General features: G+C 43.9%; 1 protein-coding gene across 4 annotated transcripts in view; it reads right to left on the bottom strand.

The window, feature by feature from the left end:
- The window catches only part of MTMR10 (myotubularin related protein 10), a 38,522-nt gene extending 20,849 nt beyond the window's left edge, over window positions 1–17,673 (bottom strand). For 2 of the 4 annotated variants that reach the window (XM_025271458.3, XM_025271460.3), the window contains exons 1-7: window positions 17,466–17,673; window positions 16,863–16,923; window positions 9,674–9,821; window positions 7,827–7,957; window positions 4,951–5,087; window positions 2,416–2,488; window positions 1,828–1,970 (exon numbers count right to left, since the gene is read on the bottom strand). In XM_025271458.3, coding sequence (XP_025127243.3) covers window positions 1,828–1,970; window positions 2,416–2,488; window positions 4,951–5,087; window positions 7,827–7,957; window positions 9,674–9,821; window positions 16,863–16,923; window positions 17,466–17,525 — 753 coding nt within the window. In that variant the 5' untranslated portion in view covers window positions 17,526–17,673. Of the gene's footprint in view, window positions 1–1,827; window positions 1,971–2,415; window positions 2,489–4,950; window positions 5,088–7,826; window positions 7,958–9,673; window positions 9,822–16,862; window positions 16,924–17,465 lie in introns of those variants that run through there. The other 2 variants (XM_006066413.4, XM_044933143.2) reach the window with 2 other exon arrangements.

The following is a 17,673-nucleotide window of genomic DNA, read 5'->3' as shown; positions in this document are numbered from 1 at the left end:
AGGCCCCTGAAGCACTTGCAAGCAGCAACAACAGATAAGGGATATTCTGAATTTGTTTCATTCATTTGGAAACTAATCATTTATGTGGAAATGTTTCATGCTTCTACTTTGTACTGTTAAATTTAATTTTCATTTGTTCATGCTTTATTGCCTCAATTATACTTAGCAACAAGTATCCTAGATGGTGCAAGAAGTCAGATAATTATGATTTTCAATGACTGACACAGTGTCATCTGAAACACAGAATAGAGGATGGGAGAAACGTAAATTTCCTGGAAGACTATTGGGCCACTGTATCAATTTCTTACTTAAAAAAAAAAAAAAAATCCTGTTGTAACTCCATTCCCTCAGTTCCAATGGTGTCCCTACTCTTGACATGCTATACATCCTGAAGGTAATGTTTCCATAAGCAGATTCCTGGTGCTTTGATTAAACAACAACTATAGAGGAATTTTAAAAATTAACTTGGTTCAACTATTTTATATGCAATCTACCACCTAATTAATTCTGAAGTCTTGCTACATAAGAACAGGTACCTCAAACTAGTAAAATGCCAAAATCACAAACTGCAGAACTGAATGGCTAACAGCAGCCATAAAAGTTATCTGGCTGAATTTCCCATCCTGTAGCATGCAGAAAGATGGTCTTAACACACTCTCTGAAAACTGGTCAGCCACAGACCCACCACCACTTCTGCTACCTAATCGAGCTGCAATGGCCAGGCATCTTCAGATATTCATTTCATGTTTGCCCTCCTGTAAAGAAACTGTTGACTCTGGTTCTAAAAATAAACTTATCACCTCCCCGCCAAAGTACATGAAGACAGCTGCCATAAGATTCTTCTGATAGCCTCACTGATATCAACAGAAAATTAACTGCATTAAGTTTACTGACCATGGAGAACAAATGCACCCATTTCTCGTGGCCCAAAACTCCCTCATCACTCCTCTATTCTCAATACACGAGAGCAAGGCTCCCCTGGAGATTCTGTTAGTAGACCCTGCACTTGCTGCACCACAGACTAGCTGGGGTGGGAGGTTGCTTAGGACCAGCTTCACTCCTCTACTAAAGCCAAAATATGGACTCAAAGAAGGAATTTCTGCCCTTGAATCTCACTCCATGAGTTTGCAGTAAACATTTCCTGGAAGGCAGGGGAAAAGCAAGGCAATTAAAAAGCCCTTAGCTTTTAGTTGCCCCTGTGGAATATCATTTAAATTCATTAAAATTTCTTTATTGTACTAATATTTATTAGACCCCTCTACAACTACATATTTACCTAACCTTATGTAACCTCAGTCAAGCTTTTAGTTTGATAATAAAGCTCTGAGCTTCTGAATTAAAAGTCTTACCAAACCTCAATTACAATACAGCATCATCTTTTCAATCTTTTTAACGAGAAAAAAACCAGCTGGCAATGATCTTAATGTAAACGGTACATGAAAGTTTTTTGTATTTTAGAAGTTGATTAAAAAAATTATGTAGAATAGCTTAGAAGTGAAGGGAAGTGAAGTCACTCAGTCGTGTCCAATTCTTTGCGACCCCATGGACTGTAGCTTACAAGGCTCCTCTGTCCATGGAATTTTCCAGGCAAGAGTACAGGAATGGGTTGCCATTTCCTTCTCCAGAGAATAGCTTAAAGTAGCCATAAACTAGTCCAAGGAAACAGTTCTAGAAACATTCCTGACTTTCACTTTACATAAGGAGACATCTAATAACTTCCCCTAAAAAAAAAAAAAAAAAATGAGCAGCTGAGAAATGAGAACTTCCATAAGGAACTGCAACTGGTGAACACAGTGCAAAAGTTGTGACAGAACTTAACAGGATTACCTTTTTGGCACTTTCAGGACCAGATTCATCAAAGCGAAATCTGACAATTCTGAAATCTTTACAGTAAATAATTAATTCTGTTGGATTAAATTTCAGCTTCTGGTTTGGACCCAGGACTTTCTGCTTCCTCTTGTGGTCATTTACTGAAAAGGAAAAAAATTTCTTTCTTGATTCTTACTCTTTAGTATACTTTAACTCTTGCTGAGAACAACTGAAAGATCACCCACTACTTGGGTACTGCTTCTCTGGAATCTTTTCTGTTCAAATATGATTCTGAGAACTTTGAGGGGTCAGTTTTAACCCTGCTTCTGATGATACCAAAGATATCTCTTTACACAAAATCACTACCATCTATACTTAATGATTAAGGTTTTAATTAAAAAGAGGACAAATACCATAAAATATAAAAAGCCATATATTTTATATCTCTATTTTAAAATAATTTAAGGATTACTTTTTATTTAATTTTCCTGGGACCCAAAAAATAAAAAAGGAAAAAACCTACAGAAATAAAATTCCAACCAAAGTACTTGAGGGATATAATTCTTCAAGTGAGAATTTAGCAACTGAGTGAAGAATAATACATACGTGTGACTATTTGCTCAATACACGTTAAAGGCACATCATGTTCGCCAAGTAGAAGGTTTCTGTAATGGAATTTCTGAAATAAAAAAGTACGTTCATGTTAATTCTGTTAGCAATCACTTCCCAATAGTAATAACAAGCCTTACTGTTAGGTGTGATAAGCTGCAAGGACGCTCTCTGAAAAGAACAGAAAGCTCTTGCCTGTGTGTAGCTATGACAGTTGGAGAAGGCAATGGCACCCCACTCCAGTACTCTTGCCTGGAAAATCCCATGGACGGAGAGGCCTGGTAGGCTGCAAGTCCATGGGGTCGGTAGGAGTCAGAACGACTGAGTGACTTCACTTTCACTTTTCACTTTCATGCACTGGAGAAGGAAAAGGCAACCCACTCCAGTATTCTTGCCTGGAGAATCCCAGGGACGGGGGAACCTGGTGGGCTGCCGTCTATGGGATCGCACAGAGTCGGACACGACTGAAGCGGCTTAGCAGCAGCAGCTATGCCAGTGCTGGCACTGTGGCAGCACAGAAAGTGCTCTAGTAGGAATCAGGGGAGGAGGACGGACAGGACATGCCTGCTTCAATCCCATCTCTCCACCTTTCTCCCACACTTTAAACAATAAAATTAGGGCAGATTATACACTACAGTGTCACTATAACTTACAGGATATGTCACAGTATCCTGTCAATCACTTCACAGCAAACACATGCATGTCTAGTTCAGGTAAAACTGTCACTAAAATAGTAAAGAAGTGGGCCTTCAAAGTCATCAGATTTTAATGGGTAAAGTCATGGCCTGATTTTCACAATGGAGATTTTAGAGCAGAAGGTCTACCAGAAATAAAAATCTTTAGTCAAAGTACTGCTTGTTTGTTAAACTCACTTTTTAAACACACTTTCAAACTAAGGACATAGCTGATGCGATTAACCTTCTGTTGGTGGGGCACTGGCTAATTTTTTTCTATGAGTGGTACTGGATTTAAGCTCTTCCAGGTATATTGGTCTCATTTACAGTGAAATCTGGGGCCAAAGATAGAAATAAAGCTAAAAACAAAAGGAAAAACCCAAGTTTACAGTCTAATAAGCTAGTGTCTCTACATAGTAGGTATCTCTAAATGCCTTACATTTAAATATACCGACACACTGCAATAGATTGAAATATACTTATCCATAGTTACACACTTCAGTCAAAAGTTTAGAATTACATCCAAATACAACTATCACAAATAAAGGTCTAGGGGGTAAAGTATATAACACATAACACTTTACAAATCAAAATAGAAAATGAGAATTGAGGAAACGTCCAGAATTATTAAGTTAATTCAAATGACTGAACTTTTGAGAACTCAAATTATATGGAGCTACTCTTATCCAGTTAGAAAATAAAATAGCAAGAGGTTATTAAGGAAAAACTTTATCAATATTTTTCTTCATTCTTACTAGAAATTTGAAATAAGAATTTGACTTTTTTTGAAAAGTGCTAAAGATACTATGAAATACATAAAACATGCAGCACTTATGAGATTATTTGCTGTATACTTTTTTCTCTTTATGACCAGTCAAAAAGATCTCTTTGTTTTTATATGTAGGTTAAAAGATTTAGAAGGAAATAATAGCTCCCTTATTAAAAAGGTTACATAAGCAAAGATCACAGAGGATAAATATAGCAATGTGACTTAAAACCATTTCACTAACTGCACCCGTCTCAACATTCTCCTTAAACTTTACTTTGAATTTTAATGTAATACATTCCTAACCTTACATTCAGTTCAGTTCATCTCAGTTGTGTCTGACTCTTTGCAACTCCATGGACTGCAGCACACCAGGCTTCCCTGTCCATCACCAACCCCTGGAGCTTGCTCAAACTCATGTCCATTGAGTGAGTTGGTGACACCATCCAACCATCTCATCCTCTGTCATCCCCTTCTCCTCCTGCCTTCAATCTTTCCCAGAATCAGGGTCTTTTCCAGTGAGTTGGTTCTTCACATCAGTTGGCCAAAGTATTGGAGTTTCAGCTTCAGCATCAGTCCTTCCAATGAATATTCAAGACTGATTTTCTTTAGGATGGATTGGCTGGATCTCCTTGTAGCCCAAGAAACTCTCAAGAGTCGGAGTCTCCAACACCACAGTTCAAAAGCATCAATTCTTCGGTGCTCAGCTTTCCTTTATGGATGTAAGAGTTGGACTCGAAAGAAAGCTGAGCGGCGAACTGATCCTTTTGAACTGTGGTGTTGGAGAAGACTCTTGAAAGTCCCTTGGACTGCAAGGCGATCCAACCTTACATTACTCACTTAATAATTTTATTGTAGTTTTTCCATATCTGTGCTTTGTGTAAGAATATGTATTGCTTAAGAGTATAAAAGTGAAGTCACTCAGTCGTGCCTGACTCTTTGTGACTCCATGGACTGTAGCTTACCAGGTTCCTCCGTCCACAGGATTTTCCAGGCAAGAATATTGGAGTGGGTTGCCATTTCCTTCTCCAGGTATAAGGTATAAGAGTATAAAGCCTTGATACAATTAAACAGCATACAAATCAAACGCACCTGTAATGGCATTGGATCATCCGTAATGAAGGAAATTTTGAAGTTACTGCATATCAGTTTTCCCCACAAATCGTACTGGCTTGTGTCCGATGCGATGCATTTTCTCACAAAATTGACTTCATTTACAACAATTTCTCCTTTACAAAAAGAAACATATCATTGTGCAAACTACAAACACACCATAAAATGTCAACACTTGCTGTGTAGCCTAGAAGGAAAATTTGCTGATGACACTAAGAAACACTGAGCCAGAACTCCACAACAGTAACAGCCGCAGTGGGGCGCTGTGCTACATTTGTGAGATACAGAACCTGAGGCACAAAGACCTTGGGATCTGAGATGTTCCACCAGAAGGGCTGAGCTGGAGTCTGCACTGTCTACTGTACTACACTGCCTCTCATTATTTACTGAAAGGCGTCCCAGAGAAGAAATGACCTCCCCAGGCTCCTGCAGAGTATTACTTGATGGGACAGTTGTGTTCTATTAACATGTGACTTGATCTCCAAGGCCCATGTCTTCAATTCCTTTCATAAGGGATGAGAAACAGTTCAGTGTTAATCTCAAGATTAAGAATGCAATCTATTTATCCTAAAATGTTAGTTGCTCAGTCATGTCCAACTCTGCAACCTCATGGGCTGTAGCCTGCCAAGCTCCTCTGTCCATAGGTTTCTCCAGGCAAGAATACTGGAGTGGGTTGCCATTTCCTTCTCCAGGGGATCTTCTAGACCCAGGGATCAAACCTGGGTCTCCTGCATGGCAGGCAGATTCTATACTGCTTGAGCCAGCAGGGAAGCCCATTTAACCTAAAATAAACCTACAAAGCCAAATCGAGTTTCCCTCTGCACTCACATGATAACTTAGTTGGCAACAAAACTTTAAAATATACTTTTGAATTAAGAGTTAAAAGAAATTAAGAAACCAAAACAAAAGTTATAACATTCTTTGAAAAGAGTGATTTTCTGTAACTGATTTAAACCATGGTCATCATTATCAAGTTCTAAAATACAATCAGACCCAGGGATATGTTTAAGTAATCCATGTCTAGAGTCCTTGGTGAAAAGGTTAGGGTGCTGATCCACTTTGCCTGATAAACCCTCTAACAATGATGGACAGAACTGCTTGCTGACAAGACCCAAACACCCACCAATTCACAAAGCACAACTTGTCTCAAAACAATCTTCTCTCTTTAATAAATTTGAATTGCAAAGACAACTTTCAAAATTCTTAAAATGCACAAGACATGTTTTAAGAACAGAACCCTAACATTTACTTGAGGATTAAATTTAAATGTGCTCATGTCCAATTCTTGGCTTGGACCACTGGGGTAACTGTTCCTTCTAAGCAGATAAGCCTCTTCCATGTGGCCTGCCAGGCCCCTCGTGCCCCCGCGTTGTTCTCACACCCTCCCTCCTCTCCAGCCTCAGTGGGCTTCTAGTCACTCTTAGGGGCTGGACTACTTTCATCCATGGGGTCTTTGTACCCTGTGCCCATTCCCTGGAATACTCTTTCCTTCTCCATCAGTCCAATCGCTTTCTCAGGAATGCCTGAGAAAAACCTCCAGAGAGATTAACTCCCTCAATCACAGTATCATCTACTTGTAATTCTCAGCCCTGATCACAGCTACTGCACAATGATGTACGCTCTACATGAAGTCAGTCAGTGCCTGTCCCACCCTCAGGACCACATGCCCCTGGAGGCAGAGCACAGATTGATTTTTCTCCACTGCTGACAGTGTAGTTGTGAGCTGAAGACTGAGCACGGGGCTGGGGCCCAGTCAATAAGTGCTAACACAAGTGAATGAACCATTTCACTGCTCCGGGTTCACCAGACCAGCACCACCAATGGGGTATGCATGGTTCCAGCCAGACAGAAACCAGTGATGTAATAGGGCCATGTGCCAAGAGGGTCAGGAGATAAGTGCTAGCAGTAACCACAAATTCGGAAAACCGCCCCAGGCCATCCTGCTCGCCTACCACACCACAGAGAGCTGCAAAATCCTCTGGTGGGAGATTCACAATGTTTTCCTATGTGGTTCTCTCAGCAACTCATGAGCTGAGAGAGTCAGATGAGTGACCTGGACCAAGAGAGAGATCAAGATCTTAAGTAAGCAGTATACTTGGAACTTACAAGCAAGTGTTCTGATTTCAACTTGTTTCTTTATGAAAAGTATTAGTTGCTCATTCATGTCTGACTCTTTGCAACCCCATGGACTACACACTGCCAGGCTCCTCTGTCCACAGAATTCTCCAGGCAAGAATATTGGAGTGGGTAGCTGCTCCCTTCTCTAAGATCTCCCCAACCCAGGGATCAAACCCAGGTGTCCTGCATTGCAGGCTGATTCTTTACTATCTGACACAGAATTACATGCTCTGTATCGAGACACAGCAGGAGGCACCAAACAGAACTACAGATTCAAAGTGCTGGCCGTCAATATACATTGATTCTCACCAAATAACTCAAATACATAAAATTTAAATCTTCCATAACCCCCTGGACACAATGTTTACCAAATGCCATATCAGAATCTAGCAACGGAACACTCAACCTTTTCTCTCCACTAGAAAATCACAGCTACCAATCATAAGAGGGCAGTTAACTTGGAGGGGAAAAAAACCCCCAAAACTACAAGAGTCATTTCCAGCTCAGACAGCTCGAGGTGGCACTCCTGTAACACTGAGCTCTTTACACAAACTCCTGGCTCACTAAGCAGAGCCCACACCAGTTTATGCTCTACCACTTTCTTCAAGGAGCCAATTCACTCAGAGTCTCAAAACAATGCTACAAAAACACACCTGGTTAACACACATAATTCATACACATTTTGGGGGTATGTTATACTCACATAAAAGTTTGCTTTAAAAAAAAAAAAGCCTCACCAGAGGATTTCAAGATCCTGGGAAGCAGAGCAGGGATGATCATGGAAAGGAAGAGATGGTGGGCCTGTGGGACAGGACACACGACCACAGTAGTGCTGCTAGCCAACCGTGCTGATGACATCTGTATTCTCCTACCATGGGCACAAATACAATAGACGCAGTTCACCAAGGCACCAAAAATGAGACAAACATGAAAGCAGCAGAGGGCCTTTAATGGGTTCAAGGTGGGCCAACCCAGAAGGCAGCCCCCGGTTTTTGTAAATAAAGTTTTATTGAAATGTAGCCATGTTCATTCATGTGTGTACTATCAGGACTGCTTCCACAGGACAAAGGCAGAGCTAAGTACTTGCAACCAAAGACCTCATGGCTTGCAAACTCTCAAACACTGACTGGGACTTCACAGAAGATGCCTGCCCAGCTCTGTGCTAGAGATAGTCACTTAAGTGACAACTCTTAACATTAGTGAAATGAGGCTTGGAAAAAGCACTTGGGCACGTCCCGTCAGAAGACAGGCACTTTGAACCTGCAATGGTGCAGTGACCTCAGGGGGCTCAGGAGGCCCACTAAGCAGTGCTGAAGATCCACAACTTCCCTTGGATGTGTCTGCCACAGCTGGGGGAGGGGGGGTGGGGTGGGGGTGGGGGATGGGCAGGGAACAGAGAGAGGGAGAGAAAGAGGGAGAGAGAGGGAGAAGAAGAAGGAGAGGATATTTCAAAAGGACATAGGAGCCAAGATGAAAGAATTCATGATCCATCGGTAAAGATGGAGAAATGGTCACAGACTGAAGCTAGGGAGCCAGGATAACTAAGTGCACTATGGTGTCCTGACTAGAACTCTAAAACAGATAATAGCCATTAGTGGGGGGGGGGGGACTAGGGAAATGTGAATAAAACTTGCAGCTTAGTTAATAGTGCTGTTAATTTCTTGTTGTTTAGTTGCTAAGTCATGTCCAACTCTTTGCAATCCCATGGACTATAGCCTGCAAGGCTCCTCTGTCCATGGGATTTCCCAGGGCAGAATAATGGAGTGGGTTGCCATTTCCTTCTCCAAGGGATCTTCCTGACCCAGGGATCAAACCTGTGTCTCTCTCATTGCAGGCAGATTCTTTACCACTGAGCCACCTGGCTGACTAATTAGCTTAATTTCTTAGTTCAGCTAAATTTATTGAAGTTATAAGATAGTAACACTAGGGGATGCTGGGTGAAGACTATGTGTTAACTATCTGTACACTTTTACAACAACATTTACTTTAAAATAAAACTATCAAAGAAAAGAAAATGGACAAGAAATATACAATACAAGCCAAAAATTAAAAAAAATAAATAAATAAACTAGGGATCTGCTGGGCTGTGGTCTTTCAAGGAAAACTGTCCCACAACTTTTCAAGCGTGGAGTGGAAACGAGCCCCTGGCAGAAAAGGCAGGAGGGCGGGAGGGAGGCAGAAGAACAGGAGGGCACTTTCACGGGGAGATGCAGAGTAGGAGCTTCTTCTTGTGAGCACGTCATTAAATAAGCGCCAAGTTAACCTGGCTGGAGGCTTAGCTGATAACACTAAGTTCTGTTCACATAGAACCAGGCTTTATAGTACAAGGATCACACAGCCAGCTCTCTGCTCGCAGAATAGTCTTCTGCTCACACTTTATAAACAAGAGGGGACCCTGGATAGGAGCTATCCTCAGTGGCTGCCAGCCATGTCCTGCAGCTGTAGGCCAGGAAACCAGCTCATAGACAGGAGAGAAATAGGGGACACAAAGCCCTCTTCCCAGAGGGGTCAGATACAGACACACAAGAGCCACCTGACTGTTCTCACTACATTTTAAATTAGTGACCTTGAAGAGGAAACTCACAACAAAAGCTTCAAAGCTCCTGAGAACCTCCATGGTTTCCCAGAGACTGTCCTCCTGGGCTTTCCCTGAGGAGGGAGGCAGGAGTGCTGCCAGCCATGTGGGAGGATCCTCGGCCTCAGGCACTTGCCAGCACACCATGGGCAGGAAGCTACAGGGGCCGCAGGAAAGAAAAAGTAGGAAATGAGCTTCGGTGCAGAGTATGTGAAAAGCACCAAAGAAAAATTCGAAGTAGAAGATGACAGGCCAAGACGTTCTACTGCAACCTGGTAAGGGATCAAGAAATCATCAAAGTTTGTTTTCTCAAGACCTTTTCATCTGTAAAGACAAATAAGGAAATATAATTAAAATTAGTAAGTCTCCAAATGGTGCAGCTAGGAAAGCTTTTAACTCCCTGAAAACCAAAAAATCGTGTCACATTATCTTTCATAATATCTTACAGGTTTAGAAAGTCAATACATATTTGATGAATTAAAATAATTTTCCCATAAATTTTAGTTTGAAAAGTAACTTAAGACAAAGCCTCACTATACACAGAAGCTAATTAACCTATGGAATGTGCAGAGGCCCAAGGCAAAACTCAGTCCATGGCCTTACATCTGGTGAGTGACAGTTCCAGATGGCCTGGGGCTGAGGATCCCCGGCTGTGGGACTTTCAACACTAAAGCCAGGACCTGAGGGTCCTGAGCTGCAGAGAAATTCAGGTCCTGGAATTAAAGTGGCCTACCAGTTACAAAGAAAAGCTGAAACTCTGCACCAGCCATCTGAGGCTGCCCCTGGTTCTCACAGGGTCACACACGACACAAACAAGCACAGAATCAAGCACCAAGCCCAGCAAGCGCTGCCCATGATGCGGGTTGGAGAAGGGTAGCAGGGCAGGCCTCAGGAAGAGGCAAATCTTGACGGCAGACGACAGTCAAGACAGAGAGAACACGTGATCACAGTAACCAAGGACTGGATAAGGAAAAAGTCATCTGGGTTGGACACAGACAGGTATCAACATTGGGAAGCAGAGCAGAGGTCAGCAAATTACAGAGATTAAAGACTTGGGATGGTCTCCTGCTTGAGCAGGACTTTTCTTGTGGAAGTTCATGAAGAGTTTCTGAGCAGGAGCCGCAGGGTCAGGAGTGCCAAGGTGGCCTGAGGTCCTGCAGCAGGAGCCCAGGAGTGGCCGGCTCCAAATCCTCAGGAGGCTGTCCCAGTGAGGAACAGACCCAACGGGAGACACCGCAGCTCATTACACTGCTCATGGTTCCGAGGAACAATTAAAGGCCTTTGTCTCTCAAGAGCAGGGTATCTAAAAATTAAAATACTATGAAATTCAGTCTACAGTGAACTCTAAATCCTAGCTACAACAAAACAAAACAAACGACACCTGAAACAGACAGTCTTTGCTTTAAGGGATTCACAATTCGATAGAGGAAATAATACCTATAGTGAGGCAAAGAACAGCAATACATGAACGGTCCAAGCAGTGAATATGTTTTAAAAAAAAAAAGCAAGTAAACCAGACAGCTGTCCAACAATGGCTATTTTCATTTCCGGATGGCCCAAGGTTGTACTCTTTTCTGATCTGATTATAAAGGACTCTGACAATCCACACATTCATTATCGATCTACTGGTTAATCTTCTAGTGGAAGTGCTGCTGGCACTGCAGAGAGAAGGGGTAGTGGAGCTGATCCCTGGCCTGTACACAGAGCACGTGCTCTCGAAAGCCCAGGCCTCCCCAGTCCAGCTCAGGTGGCCTTCCTCTGAGCCCCCACCACCTCCACTCCCTCCACTGAAGCCCCTCCTCAGTGGAATGAGGCTCAGGGCAGGACCCCCTCTCTGCTTGGTCCTCCTCTGTAGGGAGCACACATGCAGCACCGGCTCCACAGTTCACTCCCTGCTGAGGGCCACACACTTCAGGCTTTCCTTGTTCCCAGTCTGCAGATCCTTAGAAAGACCACGTCTCAGACACAGACGAGAGAGAACTCACCAGGCCCCACTCCTTTCAATCACCCCCCATGATGAAACTGATGGTGATTCACCAGCCTCAGCTCAGCTCGGCCAGCAACAGGAAGCCCACTGACTCCCCAGGCATCCCCTTTATTGGCAGCTGAAACCATTTGAAAGCTGCTTGTCAAGGTGGCTCAAAATCAGTCATGCCAGCAAGGGCAGAGCTGAGGATAGAGCTCTTTATACCTCACCAGAGCACTCCTCCTAGGACAACATCCAAGCCTAGAGCATAAATCTGGAACTTGGTGTCAGCAGCTCAGTCGGACAGGTCCCGCTGCTTAGTGGTTATGGCACAGCCTGGAGTCCAGCTCATCACCCTGACCTTATTCTTGCTGGCATCACTGGGCAAGTTACTTAACCTCCACAACTTGCGGAGTTTTCTCATCAGTCGAAGAAAGAGAAGTTGGTCCCTTTTTGACAGGGTGGCTCTGAGGAGCAACCTGCAGGCTACATCATGTATCAGTTAAGGATCTTAATCGAAACTGTCAGAAACACGCCTGGAACTGGCTTGGCAAGAAGAAGAATTCTGTCTCTGGTGTTGGCTGGACTTCAAGGAGAAGGGAACCACCAGACTGCCCCCCTCCCCCACCTTGGTGCTCTGCCTCTGGAGTTCTCGATGTGACATCACTCTTTTGCGCAGGTCCTCTGGAGCCTCGGCTACAGGCAGCACGACCAAAAGGGAGCTCTTCCCTAAGTGCCCATCTGAAGATACCCAGAGGCAAACCTGTGCTCCTGCCAGCCAGTCTGGTTGGGGTATCACCCTCACTGGCCACACAAGAACGCCAGGCTGGGTGGAGTTATGGAAGGAGAATTTGTCAAAAGAGAAGAGGTATGTTTTTCAGAAAATGGTGGAAAGACTCTAGGCAGACAAAGTAAGAGATGTTCTTTGGGTGAAAGGGAAGTCGCTCAGTCGTGTCCAACTCTTCGCGACCCCATAGACTGCAGCCTATCAGGCTCCAGCATCCATAGGATTTTCCACGCACGAGTACTGGAGTGGGGTGCCATTGCCTTTGGGTGGGTGCTCATTAAACTGCACATTTAACATAACAATAATTTTACAGAATGATCTCCAGCTCAAATTCCACAAAACAGGTACACTACAAAAATAATTTGGGGAAGTGACACAAGAGCTAACTTAAAAACTCAAAAAAATTAAAGTGACAGCTGCTAACAGAAGAACATATCTGCACCAAAGAAGCTGGAAAGACATAATCTCAGAATAAAGGACAATCCTTTTAATCACATCAATTTAGCTTTATGGAAAAAGCCCCATTTTCCCTCATTATCTCAATTTGACCAAGGGCGGATAAAAACTCCATCCAGATATGATGCCAGTCAGGCCCTGATGAGAATCTGGGAATCACTGGCCCAGGTCATCTTCGGCCTTGTCCACAGGCTGTGTGGAACTCACCCCAGCCCTGCTGCAATTCATGCCCACTCCTCCCCCATCATTGCAGCCTGGGTGCCTGCTCCCAGGAGGAGCTTAGAGAGGGCATCCGCCAGCCCAACAGCTAACAGACAGACACAACTTATATACGCTGGAACACACACACACACACACACACACACACACACACACATACACAAGCACACATGCAGTTTAAAATTCATGCTCTCCCTGTTTTCAAAAGATTGGCGTGATTTTACACACACAATACAGTCATTAAGGATGCTGCTGCTGCTGCTGCTGCTAAGTTGCTTCAGTCATGTCCGACTCTGTGCGACCCCATAGATGGCAGCCTACCAGGCTCCCCTGTCCCTGGGATTCTCCAGGCAAGAACACTAGAGTGGGTTGCCACTGCCTTCTCCGCATTAAGGATGAGATTCAGGTAATGATGAATCTGGACATCGGGGCCACAAAGCTGAATTAGGTACAAACTTCCACTCAAGGAGTTTCATAAACTGGGAAAGCTGGGAATTATTGACATAAACCACCATCTAAAATTAAATTTCTAGTCAGTTTCTTCTGTTTCCTATGCTTAATAAAAGCTGAAGATCATTTTAGTATAGCCTCATTAAGTTCAAAAGAGCACTCGGTAACTAAACACAAATAAACAATTGATTGTGTGTTCCAATTTTCATCTGCTTATTGAATTAAAAGTTCAAACTTTGGGCAGCTGAAGTAGGATATCCTTGAACCCAAGGCACCACGCCAAAGCGTAATGTCCAATACTACATCTCTGAACAATTACTTCCTTGTTTCTTGTGCCTATGCAAAGCCACAGGTGACTTGGCCAAGTTTCCTCTTTTAAACTATAATGAAGGCTAGAACTGTATTATTAAGCTCTCTTAGTAAAAGCCCTAAGCTAGCCCAGGTCTTTAGATTACCAATGCTGCAGTTACTTTCCACGTGTCTCCCAGGATCCACAGGTGGAGGGCAGGGCGGCCAGAAACAGAGCCGCAGAGGTTCTAGCGGGAGTCAGAGATGCAACTTGAGAGGTGAAGCAGGGTGGGGTAGCTAGTGAGGTGTGGGAAGGCCAGGAGAAGGTATGAACAGGAAGGGGAAGGAGGGCGAAAGACATGCTAATTTAGGACTAAGTGTTCTGTGAAGACCAGGTTAGGTGCAGACAGAATGCTGGGTGTCAAGCCATCATGTGTGCACACACAGAGCCAAAGAAAAAAACGCTACCATGGCTAAGAGGATCCAGATAGAGAGCTGCGATCTCTAAGACAAGTAAACCACTGACAGTTAGGAAACAGGTTTCCATCTTCCACATAAAACTCTGACTTTTTAACAGGAAGGTAAGTCTCTTGGACTACAAGATTAAATCACTCAATCCTAAAGGAAATCAACCCTGAATATTCACTGGATGGACTGATGCTGGCTGAAGCTCCAATACTATGGCCACCTGATGCGAAGAGCCAAATCACTGGAAAAGACCTTGATTCTGGGAAAGATTGAGGGCAGGAGGAGAAGGGGACAACAGAGGATGAGATGGTTGGATGGCATCACCAACTCAACGGACACGAGTTTGAGCAAGCTCCAGGAGTTGGTGATGGACAGGGAAGCCTGGTGTGCTGCAGTCCATAGGGTCGTAAAGAGTTGGACAAGACTTAGTGACTGAACCAGTTTTTAGTTGAACTCAGGTGGTAAAGAATCCTCCTGCAATGCAGGAGACCCCCGTTCGATTCCTGGGTTGGGAAGTTCCCCTGGAGAAGGGATAGGCTACCCACTCCAGTATTCTTGGGCTTCCCTGGTGGCTCAGACAGTAACGAATCTGCCTGAAATGCGGGAGACCCGGGTTTGATGCCTGGGTTGGGAAGATTTCCTGGAGGACGGCATGGCAACCCACTCCAATATTCTTGCCTGGAAAATGCCCATGGACAGAGGAGCCTGGCAGGCTACAGTCCATGGGGTCACAAAGAGTTGCTCACGACTGAGTGACTAAGCACACAAAGTTCTTAGAGCTTACTGATATGTATCAAAACACTTTCACAAGCTGTATCTTAAACACAGAAGTTAATTACTGAAAATCAAGCTCTAGCATTTGTAGCTAAGACCATGTGGTTTATTAGTGTCAAATCAAATCAAGTATTGGAAGCAGGGAATCAAAGAACAGGGCCTGCTCAGTCAGAGCAAAAGGAGCCAAAGTTCAGTAGCTCACAGGCTCTCATTCAGGATAAGCACTGCTTGCCGCAGGGACATTTAAAAGACCAGAGTGACTAAACCCAAAACAGATCACGCACAAGGAGCAAAGGTTACTTATTAATGCTATTCTTCACTCTGGGGACAAGTGCAAAGGATTATTTAGTACATGCAGTTTGGCTAAAAAGCATTAACAAAATAAAGAGAAAATATTTATAACTAACTTCCATAATTAAGTTGAAACAATTTTAAAAGTTAACATCTGTAACATGGTACGAAAGGTTGATGTTTTAAATTTGTTTGTTCTACTTAACACTGTGGCTCAGCTGGTAAAGAATCCGCCTGCAATGTGGGAGATCTGGGTTCGATCCCTGGGTTGGGAAGATCACCTGGAGAAGGGAAAGGCTACCCACTCCAGTATTCTGGCCTGGAGAATTCCATGGACTGTATAGTCCATGGGGTCGCAAAGAGTCGGACACGACTGAGCAACTTTCACTTTCACTTTTCATTTAACATTTAAAATTTTACAGCACAAAATTTAAAGTTTCCATATTTGTTCAGTTACTACTTATAGAGCTCTAGTCATTTTACCAGATTTAGCATTAAGTAATGACTGAGATTTTAAAATGTTGATAGTAGCCACACAGACTGGTATTTGATTGCATTTCAGGTTTAAAATGGGCTTTCCTGGTTACTTTCCCCAATAATCGAGTTAAACAACTGACTTTTCCTAACTATCATATAATGACTATACAATTCAAACTACCTGTCAAATAAATATCTTATATGTGTTAAAACTAAAGCGTATAACAATTTACCATCAATTCTTAGTGATACCTCTAAGGTCATTTAAGGTCAATTTTACTCTACACCAGTGCTTCTCCACAGGGAGAAAGTTTTGCACTAAGAGCTCCCCTGACAAAACAGTTTGGCAAGACATTCTGGTTCTCACAAAAGGTAGAGGATGGGGTGCTCCTAGCATCTGGGGGTACAGGCCAGGAATATGCTGAATACACATCACGCAATGCACAAGACAACCCTAAAACAAAGAATGACCAGGCCCAAAATGTCTGGAGTGTCTCTGTTGGGAAACTCCATTCTAAATTGAAACAAGGAGATCTGCAAACACAGCCAGCTGACACCTTCAAAACAACAATTGCCAAGTAAGTGATTCAAAGTGCACTAAGCTTTGTTATTAGTACAGAGACTCAGACATAATAAAAGTTGCTTTTCATACTATTGAAATGACCTGACTATTAACGCATGAAGTTGCAGATGGGTATGAAGGGCAGTGTCCTCTCACTACCTAAGCAATTTATGAGTGTTTAAAAAAAGAACATTTCAGGAGACAAAAAGAAAATGAAGTAATGACATTCTTGACAGTTTTCTATAATGCTTCCATTTTCAAGGACAAACATCAATTAATCATTACTTTTTGTTGCTGTCCTTTAGTTCTAACCAACTTTCCCCCCCTCCACAGCTGTTAGATGTTTAACTCGCTAAAGTTTAAAGTAAATGAGTAAAGTTAACCACATGATACTAGTTGGTAAAATAATCTTAGGCCAGTATTTGTCAAATAAAGTATCTGCCAGAACTCTCATGCTTACCTGGCAAAAGAACGGGCTCCAGTTTTTTAATTTTCGGTTCCGAATTAATCTTATCGTCAGTCTGAAACACATTAGCAAAAACAAATCAAAATCAAAATTCCCCCCCCCACTCCGTGAGAGAAGGCAAATTTTTTTCCTAAGTGATGACACACGCGACAGGCACGTATCCCCCCACTTAAATTCTTTCATATTTTTACTAAACTCCTGTTCGTGAAGGTATTGGGAGTCGGACCTAAAAAGCACTATTGTACAACCACCTGAGGCGCCTCCAGGTGTTCACATTTACAACAGGTAGGTGACCCCTCCCTCCAGAAGCCCGCAGGCGATGCAATCCCGCCGGCGGTCACAGCGTGGACAGCCGCTGGGCAAAGGGCTAAATAAATCCCGGTTCGATCGTTCCCTGGGGTTCCGTCTCCGAGCCGAAGACGGCTGCGGCGGAGTTTTGCAAGTTTCCACCGAGCCGGCGGGGCTCGCTGGAAGGTGGCTTCCCCGCAACGGAATCCGGGGCCGGGGTCCGGAGTCCGGGACAGCCTCCCGGGCCGGCCCGCGCGCGGCTCCCCGGAAGCGCGATGAGAGAGCGGCAGCGGGGAGACGGCTGTTTACCTGGGGCGGCGGCAAGAGGTAGGACCTGAAGGTGGGTCTGGGCGGCTTGAGCGAGAACATGATGCGGCCGCCTGCTCGGTCCGGCCCGGTCGCGGCCCGGGACCCGCCTCCCGACGCCCGCGGGCTGAGAGCTCCCGGTGCGACTGCCCGGGCTCGGTCTGCAGCCAGCCGGGCCAGGCGGGCTGACGGGCGGGGACACGGCGGAGCG

The sequence above is a fragment of the Bubalus bubalis genome, chromosome 20, assembly GCF_019923935.1.
Source record: "Bubalus bubalis isolate 160015118507 breed Murrah chromosome 20, NDDB_SH_1, whole genome shotgun sequence".
NCBI lineage: Eukaryota > Metazoa > Chordata > Mammalia > Artiodactyla > Bovidae > Bubalus > Bubalus bubalis.
This window is presented reverse-complemented; position numbering and strand designations above follow the sequence as displayed.